This window comes from Tarenaya hassleriana, unplaced genomic scaffold (assembly GCF_000463585.1).
Source record: "Tarenaya hassleriana unplaced genomic scaffold, ASM46358v1 Cleome11, whole genome shotgun sequence".
NCBI classification, from domain to species: Eukaryota; Viridiplantae; Streptophyta; class Magnoliopsida; order Brassicales; family Cleomaceae; genus Tarenaya; species Tarenaya hassleriana.
In genome coordinates this window covers 667,922-679,374 of record NW_010961290.1, presented here as the reverse complement: position 1 = coordinate 679,374, position 11,453 = coordinate 667,922, and the positions used below count along the sequence as shown (strand labels likewise).

The 11,453-nt window shown below is 34.9% G+C and overlaps 1 protein-coding gene across 1 annotated transcript; it reads right to left on the bottom strand.

The window, feature by feature from the left end:
• Window positions 1-3,988: 3,988 nt before the first annotated feature.
• On the bottom strand, window positions 3,989-6,793 carry LOC104805211 (lysosomal Pro-X carboxypeptidase-like). The gene is made up of 9 exons (XM_010529686.1): window positions 6,415-6,793; window positions 6,140-6,326; window positions 5,624-5,757; window positions 5,434-5,546; window positions 5,095-5,347; window positions 4,808-4,963; window positions 4,624-4,703; window positions 4,490-4,536; window positions 3,989-4,165 (listed from the first exon to the last, which is right to left on the bottom strand). Exons 1-9 carry the CDS (start codon window positions 6,790-6,792, stop codon window positions 4,032-4,034), a joined length of 1,482 nt encoding a protein of 493 aa, XP_010527988.1. The 5' UTR covers window position 6,793; the 3' UTR covers window positions 3,989-4,031.
• Between the last annotated feature and the right edge of the window lie 4,660 nt (window positions 6,794-11,453).

Sequence of the window (11,453 nt, the reverse complement as noted above, 5' to 3'; positions counted from 1 at the left end):
CTTGACAGGCGCTCTAGTAATGGGAGGTACACACTTAGCATTACATGAATAAGGGATTTTCGAAACCGCACCTAGATCAAACATCTACTTTCAAGCTATGAGAACCACCATTTCTCCATCTTGCCTCACCAAGATAATATGGCACCCAACTTTGGCATGGCCCATGACACGTACGATCGATGACTTGACAAGTGCTTTACTTATAGAGCTTCTAGATCTAACCGATTTCTGTGCAACGATTGTTCATAATCCGAATAGACCATCCATTCGATTATGTAATCCCAATCCCGGAGCTCCCACTAAATCAAGCATATCTAATATCTCGATTAAGTTACATGCATTCATTCACTATGGACCATCCATAAGAATAAATCATGTATATTTGAGTCACAGTTGATCAGATTATACAACGATTGCGTAATCGGACCTCGAAAACGGAATTTTTCGGAATCTGGACTTCGGACCGTCCGTTCTAGAGGTAGAACGGACGTTCCAGGCTGGCAGAACGTTCGGTCTCGACTTCAGAAGTCAGAACGGACGTTCAGCCTAGTAGAACGGACGTTCTGCCTGGCAGAACGGACGGTCCAACCTTCCGTTCTGTGCCAATCAGTCCGTCACCCTTGGACCGTCCGGTCTGGCTTACCCAGAACGGACGGTCTAGGGTAGATTTACGTGATCAGATCACGTTTCCCCTCGTTCTCGTCCCCGATCAGACCCGAAACTGATCCGAATTCTTCTGTACACCCAAAATTCGAACTCCTGCACTCTATGCAACATGAAACATGCAATCTACACTAGATTCAATAATCAAACATGTATAGATATCATAGCAAACATGGATTCAAACAATTCAAATCCTAAACATGCGTGATCGGGTTCTACGAAATCAAAATAGAGCAACCAGTCTCTGATACCACTGTTGGGTTTCCTGGGATCTCATGAGCGAATCCTATTCCTAAGAGATCGATTCTAGGGTTTGCGCAACGGATATAAAACAAAAATTTAATAAACCCTAGAACCATGCTTCTAATGAATCGTAGAAACATTAGAACGCTTACCTCAATCGATCCGGGATCTGTATCAATCGAAGAACACGTCTGATCACGAAAGGGAGGAAGATTACCTCGCCCTCTACACGTATCCACACTTCGGGATGGATTCCAACGCTTGGAACTTGTCTGCTAGGACTCGAATCCGCTATTCATTTGTGCTTCGAGAAAAACGGACTTTGATCACACTCTCAATCTCTTGGATCTCTCCAAAAGTCTACTAAATGTGTTCTGAAGTCGGCTCTTTTTCTCTTACTTCCATTAGGGTTTTAATCTCCCTTTTATAAAGTGATTTAACCCTAATTTCGGTTTAATTTCGGAAACACTGAAGCCCGGAACGGACGGTCCAGAAATGCACGTGGATCGTCCGTTCCAGCACGTAGAACGGACGGTCTGCTCACGTGGACTGTCCTGCCAGACTTTCTGGAACGGACAGTGCGTTCTGGACCGTCAGGTCTGGCACGGCGGACCGTCCGTTCCGGACTTCTGGTCCGTCCGTTCCAGACCCTTCCGTCTCGGTTTTTCCGTCGTTTTCTCGCACGTTTCGTCCTTCCCTGCGTGTGTGACCCTGTAGGCTCATTCGATATAGCAGTATAACCCGAAATCTCTATTTCGGATATACAAGTCATAGGCGGTCTCTAGCAAGACACTATGACTACCTATCTCGAATAGAGTTTGTTCGTGATCTTTACGAACGCCAGAGATGATTCCGGTTGATGATCCTTTTGTATCGTGATATCATATGTCGAACATAAGGCATGGACAAGCCACCTTATCTGATTCGACTGCTTTCTCGTTCACTGAGTTCGACTGTCTGAAATAGACGACGTTCGTCTATAGTGCGGCCACACATTTCTACAGTCTCGCTCACACGAGGGGCCCAGCGATATCTCTCTCTTTTACGAGAGGTACAAATCTCGTCTTGACTATCTACAATCTAGTACATGATTCGTTTCGTACCTGATACACGCCTTTATAGTTCTCCTGTTACGCAGAACGTTTGACGTATTCAAAGCACGCAACTCCTCATGTTGGATTCCGTATATATCTCAGGTCTTAGGATCCAATCATGGAACCGCCATATGAGATTCAAGTCATGACGCTAGTCCATGTGACAATCTCATGCGGGTCAATCCAGTATTCCGTTCTCCAACGAATACCTATGACTGTGATCGTATCCAATACCTATGATCATCTCTATGATCATCAATCACACATCATACTAGTCTTATTATGTCGTTATTCCCATAACGACACAAGACTAGGGAGTTTAGTATCATTCATAATGATACATGGATTTCATAACAGATCTAGTATGCAAGAACATGTAATGAATCAAATACTCTCATAAAACTATAGAAAGTATCAATACATCGAATGTATCTAAATAAAGCTCATGAACAGTACATCATAGAGCACTAAACCAACAAACTCCCTCTCGCCGATCATCCGCATCGGAAAATACTCATCAGACCCGAACTCAAGTCTTTCAGAGTATATCCGTACCACCTCACCGGAAGACACACGCAACTACCCGGGTCTTAGGTTTATTTGTCAATCAACGGGTGGCACACGCAAACCTGAAGTTCGTTCCATAGCCACTGGAACGTTGGCACGGCTGCCAAAGAATCGTAATTCCTCGTCATGTATTTGGGTGACACACGCAAACCTGAATACGTGACTCGCAGGATGCCATAACCGTTCGTTAGGGAACGATGACACGATCGAAGATCGCCACAATCACAATCACGTCCACGAGATGATAATCGATCCGGATCGAATATCATACCACGAAGATTTACAGTTAAGGCAATCATCGTGATATCACTCAAAATTCCGTCTACAATCACACACTGAACAATACTCGAACTCATCCGAGTAATGTCAATGTTATGTCATCTACCTTGTCAAGATTCTCCAATCACAAGCGGTCATTAATTATTACTTACCTTACACACGGTCAAGGATAATTTCTTTTAAATTTATTTTTATATATTTTACTTATTAATTTTATGATTTGTTTAATATTTTAATCCTTCGATCCGATCAAACAGGGTTTTTACCCATCTGAATTATCAGTTCAGCTCGTCCCGAGCTTTGTACTTACTCGGTTGTATCATTTGGTCTAAACTAAGCATATCTCGGTTCGAACCAAGTTTAGTCATATTTTAGTTAAATTTTGGTTTTAGGGCTAGACCGAGTCGGTCCAATTCCTGGATCATCCGTTCTATTATTTATTTATTTATTTATTTTATTATTTATCATTTTTTTATTTTTTTTTTATTTTTTATCATAACGGATCGGTCCAGTTTCTATAATCGTTTGGTTCTTTGTTTTTATTTATTTATTTATTTATTTTAAAATAATAATTAATTTTTTACTGGGTCAGAAAGCAAATCGTCGGCCCAAATTTTAGTTTTATTATATTCTTTCAAATTTTGTTTTTTTTTTCTGCAACTCCGGTCCGAATGGTGTAGAATCGAACCAATCTGGTCCGGACGCATAAATTCACTGATTCAATCATATCAACATCAAAATTCATAAACAATGTCTAAAATATTTACAAACACTATAATAACATGAATAAATCAATAATTTTGCACACTAGCATATAAATTTCGAAGACAATAAAAATAAAATTTTCAAATTACATCTAAAATTACTCACCTGAATTATGTCGGATAATTGGAGAAGTTTTGATGGTTTTTTTAATGGCCGCCACCTCTTTTTTTTAGTTAGTTAATTTTTTATTTCTACGGCGATTTAGCCGCCTCTCATCTTTTGTTTTTTTTAATTAATTGGGCTGAAACCCATTTCATTACGACGTGTCTTGGAAGGTTGGGAGTTATGTTGGAAATCTATAAGAGATTGAAATGCGTTGAAGTAATAATACCAACATCCGTAATTAATTGGGCTGAAGCCCATTTGGTAAATTCATAGCGGATAACAACATTTGCAGATAAGTAGATAGTTCATATTAAATTATGCTTCTAACTTAAGATCATTTTGGTAAATAGAAATCCAAGAATCGATTATTTCGACTTCTTTTTGCCTTTGCAAGACCAGCCACTTCGGATCTTCTTTTGTCTCGAAGACCAAATCCATACAGTGAGAACCTGTCAGATTTCACAAAGGAAATTAAACACATTTTTAATTTTATATAAAAAAAAATCTTTTCATTTTTTAAAAAATTCTTAATAAAAATGGATTTCTATGCATTGCGTAAAAGCCCTTTATGGATTAAAAAGCAAATTTCTTATATTATTAAGTTTGCTGTTCGATTTCGTTAAGTTTTACAAAAAATATGTAGCTCATAAAAATCCATATATATATATATATATATGTATGTATATATATAACTTTCAAATATCATTTAACATCTCAACTCGGTTACTAATCAGAAGAATAACAAAAAGATTATATTATTAATTTAAACATACCATTTGTCTTGACGGCCAATATAGTATCCGAAATATCCTCCAATACTCTATATAAAAAAAAAAGAAACGTTTAAACAAAAACCACTTTATATCTAAGAAATCTATTAATATTTTATTAATTTAAATAATTTTACCCGCCAACGCTGTACGGATCGGACAATCCATTGGAGAAAATGATATTGCTCCCAAACCTTCGGAGACTTAATTTAAAATCCTGCAAAAACATTTATTATTAATTTTTTCAATATAAAAACAATTCATTTTTTTTCAAAGTCCAAAATAAATTTAAAAATGAAAAAAAAAAATTCAAACACGTACCTCACCCCCATAGTAGGCACTGATCCAATGTGGACGTGGAGAGATGCCATACATACTTTCACATTTGGATGTGTAATCACTCATATTAAACGGATTTGTTTGAAACAGCGTATCTTGCTTGTCAAGTCCTATAGGCATCACTAGCTCACTACAAATCTGTCATGCATGTATATCATTTTAATTATATATTGTCGTGCCAAGTTTTGTAAATTCATGCATGTATTTAATAATACATTAGATTATGTTATTTTTATTGTTGTTGAACAAAGCATTGCAATTAAATATACCTGCCACATCCAAGCGAGTTCACTGTTTGTAGGTGGAGAACCAATTGAAATATCATAGCAAACTTGGTTGCCAAATTGAGCAACAACTCCTGCGAAAATTCGATCGAGCAAGTCCTCTGTATCTTTCGGGGATTCGGAATCAATAGCTTTGCATGTCGCGTCAACCGAATAATATGGAAGTCCGTTGTATTGTACCACCAGTGAGTACATCGATTCTAAGTAATCTTTGAGATCAGAACTTCGATTCAATGGGCTGACGAATAACAAAAATATATATAATAAGTTAGTTAGTCAATATGATTTGCGAAAAAAAAAATTATAGGTTTTATGAATCGTTACGCGCAAGTCTTGAATTTTTCGCTAAGGATAGAAAGACCATTGGGGTGCCAAGCCACTCTATCAATATCATCCCAAGATTTGCGGATCGTTTCGTAGCATGTTTGGCTTGTTTTCTGAAATATCGAAATCGAAAATATGTTATATATAAAATGGAAACCAATTTATATATACGAGGTTTAATAATTGTTACCTTTATTACTTGGGTTACGACGTAGAAATAACCGTATTTTGGAACAGTATCTTCGAAGTAGAGAAGAGGAGCAGAAGAAGCCAATGCTCCAATTGCTACATGTGGGTATTTTAACCTAAACCACGTTGCTAACACTGTAGGTATATAAGAAATATTTCATCAGTTACATATATTTATAAACAACAAATCAACGAATCTGTTGGATACGATAAATGATTCAAGAATCTCAAATTATGGACAGTTCTTATAGGAGTTTGTTTCCCTAACATGTTATGCCGACCGTTTATGTCCGTTTCTTTTGTGTATTTTATATGCAATGTTTCGTATATGCACGTGTTTTATTATGTTATGATCACGTCTTTGTTTTGCTTTCAAGAAGTAGAGCACACTCATTTCTCGTTTTCATTACCAAACACAAAGCTCATTAAATCATGTTAGATGTTTTAAAGTGAGGATGAAGGGAACAACATGATGTGCATATATAATATTGTGTGCGCGCATATATACATCACTTACTTCCACCGTAGGATCCACCGATGACGATGATAGGGGAATGTTTGGTTGCATACTTATCCTTAATGTGCATGAGAATTTCGGCATAATCGGCGAGAGCTTGTGCTGTGTTGAAATATCCCATAGTAGTTGCGTTCTTCAAAGCTTCTTTTGCGGATCCAAACGGCATTGATTCTCCATAATATCTATGCTGCGTTATGTGTGTATATATATATATACAAAAATGTTAATATGACACATTATAGATTAGGTTTTGTAAATAAAAATATATTCGGTACCTCTATATAAACCAGGAGAGCTTTGAAATGAAGGCCATTGTCACGAAGAAAACCTACAACGCTCAAATCTGAATCCATAGGAGATTCAGCTCCAAGATAAGCGAGAATGGGGGAGTTAGTTTTAGCACCACCCCAATAGCTGAAGTCAATGGCATATCTTTGTCGGAATGTGGTATAGCTTTCTGGTGTGTATGTGAAGTGGTCGAGATTCTGGTCGAAAAAGAAGAACTCGACATCAGAAGCAGAACCATAATTATCGGGTTTCAGCTGGTTTTGTCGGGATGCGTCAGGATATACCCGGGGATATGAACGGGAAACGAAAGAGAGGATGCAAATGATGAAGAGTGGAAGGAAGTTTTGTCTCGTTGACGAATGCATATTTTTGTCTAAGGGTTTGGAGGTTTTGGTTTGTGAAACCAACAGGAAGGATCCCTTTATATAGAATTTTTATAACAATAAAAAAAATCTCTTCGCTGATCCATAACTTACTGGACAATACATTACTTACCGTTCCACGTGTAGCAGGCACACATACATCAACACTAACGAATTTCTGAATTTTCTAATATAAAAATTTGAATCTAACACGTAGTATTTGAAATAATTCTTAGGGACTAGTAAAAATTCTGAAAATGATGTGAGATTTAGGAAACTCATATTATGACATCTTAGCTTTATTTATGTCAAATGGATGCTTTCAACAATAGCAGACCTGATTTTTGTGTAACCATGTGATTTTAATATTTAATTGATTTATCAAATAAGTGTTTTGAAATTTTTATTGACTTGAATTTGATATTTTTTAAATCCCCATCTGAAAAATGAAGAATATGAACATCTAGGACCCTCTCTAGCCTCTACCACTTTTTTTCTTTAATATTTAAATAAAAAGCTTTTCTTTTTAATCATGCGCATCTTCAATTTTGGTTTAAAGAATAACCATATTAAAAAGAGAGAGAGAGAAACCTAATAATTCCTCTCCTACGGAAGACGTCAACCTCCTACCATCTTTAATTTTTTTTTCAACCTCTGCAATTTGCCTACTCTTTCCTATAGTTGAATATGTAAATATTTCCAAATCCATGATCGACTTTAATAGGGGGATTATTGCGGATCAGTGATACGTTTGTATTGATAGTTAATTCTTTTATTTGATCTAATTGGGTCTACGATCCCTTCCCTCCACCCTTATTTATAGAGGGTTGCACATAATTATACAAGCATATAGAGAAGATTGCATTGGAGACAGTTTCCGCAGGAGGAAAAAGGAAATATTGAAATATGAGGTCGTGCAGAAGAAATCGATAATATGAAAACATTTTATAACTATATAATTTTATTTCTGTAGCAAAAAAAAATATATATATATATTTTGGGCAAGGGGAATTAAGACAACGATGAATCTTCTGAGGCGAAGACATGTGGGGCTTCCGTGGGACCGCGGGGGCCAAGCTGGTAGCCACAGCCGCAAGAAGGGGTGAAGCATGGAATGCATTGATATTGCTCACCTCTATAATCTTGCTCCTCTATCTCTCTTCCCCTCGACACCTCCGCACCTTCATCGTACCAAACATGACTTTATTTCGTAACATTATTATATTATATAATATATATGTATGTATGGTTCTGAGTCATGCATGTGTCCATATATTATTACATTATAGTTTCAAACATTTAATTCATTTTAGATGAGACACTTACAAGAGATGATGACCAAAAGGGCGATTACGAACGCGAGTTTGTAGGAACTTTTCGCCATTTCTGCAATTACTAAAAACAAAAAATTAACGTATATGAGAGAGTTTTTTAAGCCGTGAAGTTTATGTTCCTTTTAGGTGTGTATTTATAGAATGGTATATGGCATATATATGTTGTATCCAATGAATTTACAATTTCTAACTGTTTTTTAAAGCAAAAAACGGACATATCAAGTTGGGATATATAGTTTTCCACAAATTAGCGTTTATAAATTTATTCATGTTAATAAATGAAATTTAATTGGACTTCCGTTTACTATTAATAAATTTATTATTTCCATATCTAATGAGGCCAATATAAGGATTTTGACCAATTATGCTCATTTATAACACTGTTGATCAAATTTGAAGTTGTGAATATAATGTTATTCTAAGATTGATTGATTTAAAAAACAGTAGGGATCTTTGAAATTGAATTCTCTCTTAATTGGGAAATTTCAACATTGTAACCGCACTCGTCTATTTGCTATTTAGGATTGGAAATTTTATTTATTAAACTGATTGCATATGAGAATTACTCAACTTACCTCTGCAACACATATGGAATTTAAAAAAAAAACATTTGTTTTATAAAAAAAAAGACCATTTTTTGTCATTTGTGTCTTACTCTGGGGTCCATTCGTGTAGATCGATATACTTTATTAATTCCTGCCAAATTATTTTTTTGTCAAAATCACAAAATTATGGGTAAAAGACCATTTTTAACCTTTCATTGTCAATTTTTTATTTCCGTATTTACAAAGAATTCTTTTAAATACGATTATAATAATTAGAAAAATTAGCATTAACGACTACTTATATATAACTAGTGGCGTAGAGTATAATATCTAGGAGATTATCAGAGTTTGCAAAAATTTGAAGAAAGAGAGATTTGCTATATATAAAAAAAAAAATAGTATTTACCCATACATATAGATTAGGAGATTAATGTAAAAGGAACAATGAAGCTGCCAAAAATCGAACTTGAGACCTTCATGCAAGACCAAAGTCATATTAATTATGGGATCTGAGTTTTTTCTTTTATGTTAAATGGATACTTTCAACAATAGCAGACCTGATTTTTGTGTAACCATGTGATTTTAATATTTAATTGATTTATCAAATAAGTTTTTTGAAAAATTTATTGACTTGCATTTGATATTTTTTAAATCCCCATCTGAAAAATGAAGAATATGATCATCTAGGACCCTCTCTAGTCTCTACCACTTTTTTTCTTTAATATTTAAATAAAAAGCTTTTCTTTTTATCTTCAATTTTGGTTTAAAGAATAACCATATTAAAAAAAAAAAGAGAGAAACCTAACAATTCCTCTCCTACTACGGAAGAAGTCAACCTCCTACCATCTTTAATTGTTCTTCAACCTCTGCAATTTGCCACTCTTGTAAATATTTCCGAATCCATGATCGATTTTAATAGGGGGATTATTGCGGATCAATGGTACGTTTGGGTCTACGATCCCTCCACCCTTATTGATAGAGGTTGCACATAAATATATCAGCATATAGAGGGTTGCAGGAAGATTGAATCGGAGAGAGTTTTTCCGTGAGAGGAAAAAGGAAATATTAGGTTTTTATTTAAAAGGAATAACGGGCCGCTTCCTAAGATTAGGTTTTTATTTCGCCCATTGAAATATTAAATCGTTTAGAGGAAATAGATCATATTGAAACAGATAATATTAAAACGTGCAAAAAAGAGTTAGATGTAACATTATATGATAAAGATAATAGCTAAACCATTATATATATATATATATATATATAGATTTATTTTAAGCAAGAAACGTTAAGACAAGGAATCTTTGGAAGTCGAGACATCGGGTGCTTTCGTGGGACTGCCAATGCCGCCGCCAACGAAGCGACAACCACAAGAAGGGATTAGACACGGAATGCATTGATGTTTGTCACTCGAGAAATCTTGCTCCTTCAACTCTCTGCCCCTCGACATCTCAATGCCTTCAACGTACCAAACATGATGAGGACGTTAATTTATAATATTATATATATATATATGTGTGTGTTTTGAACCATGTGTCCATATTATATTCTAATTTCGAATATTAAATTTTTTGGATGAGACACTTACAAGAGGTGATGACCAAAAGGGCGATCATGATGAACACGAGTTTGCAGGAACTTTTGGCCATTTCTGCAACTTTTTTAAAACAAAAAAATTCTACGTATATAATAAAGTTTTCAAGCTGTGAAGTTTATGCTCGTTTTTAGGTGTGTATTTATAAGTATGGCAGATGTTATTTAAATACTATATGTTGTACCAAATGAATTTACAAAATCTGACCGTTTTTTTATTAGCAGAAACGGCAATATCGAATTTGAAAATATGAAGTTTTCTACGCATTAGCATTTATAAATTCCACTATGTTAATAAATGAAATTTAATTGGACTTCCGTTTACCACAAACAAATTGATTACTCCATACCCAATATATATATGGTCAATACGAGGATTTCGGCCAGTTATGCTCATTTATTCCACTATTGAACAAGTTTGAAGCTGTGAATATAATGTTATGATGAATTGAGAGAGAAAAACAGTAATGATCGATCTTATTGTGATACCATATAAGGTTTTCAGATCTTGTGAATTTGAATTATATTAACGAAGAGGACATTACATGGAGTTATATACAGCTTAGAGAGGATGAATAATAGGAAAGTCAAATAATAACAATCAATTTGAAAAGATTCTCCCGTGATTTATGTATATCACTAACAATTGGGAGATTTCAACATTGTGTAACCGCACTTGTGTATTACAAGATTATTTCTTAAACTGCGTATGGAAAATTCAAAAGAAATCTCAGCTTACATCTGCAAAAAAAAAAAAAAAAAAAAAAGAGGAATTTGAAAACAAATAATCATTTTTCTTTTTATAAAAATGAACCGAAACCAAATGAGGAACAACAATTGAGCCAAGAAGAAGATAAAGCGAGGCTTTGACGACGGGCCTGAAAAACTAGAATTTGGACCTAAAGAAACATTTCACATAGAATTATTGGGCCTAAATTTTAAACCCATTAATTGACCATTTATCTTACGCTGAGGCCCATTCGTGCCGATACACTTCATTCTTACCCAAATTAGAATATTATGTGCAAAAGACGATTTTTTTACCTTTCGTTGACAATTTTTATTTTCGTTTTTACAAATACAAATTTTTAAATACGATTATAGTAATATTTAAAAAATAAAAAAAGATAAATGATGCTGCCGAGATTCGAACTGGAGACCTTTGCCACATATATGCGAACTGGAATACACCTTT

Bases quoted from the DNA above. Each gene is read 5' to 3' on its own strand.
- LOC104805211 (XM_010529686.1), bottom strand. From the start codon at position 6,792: ATGCATTCGTCAACGAGACAAAACTTCCTTCCACTCTTCATCATTTGC. The intron at 4,704-4,807 runs GTACGTGTTTGA...ATGTTTTTGCAG, and splicing joins GTGCCTACTATGGGGGTGAG to GATTTTAAATTAAGTCTCCG. The intron at 4,166-4,489 runs GTATGTTTAAAT...GAAATCTGACAG, and splicing joins ATTGGCCGTCAAGACAAATG to GTTCTCACTGTATGGATTTG.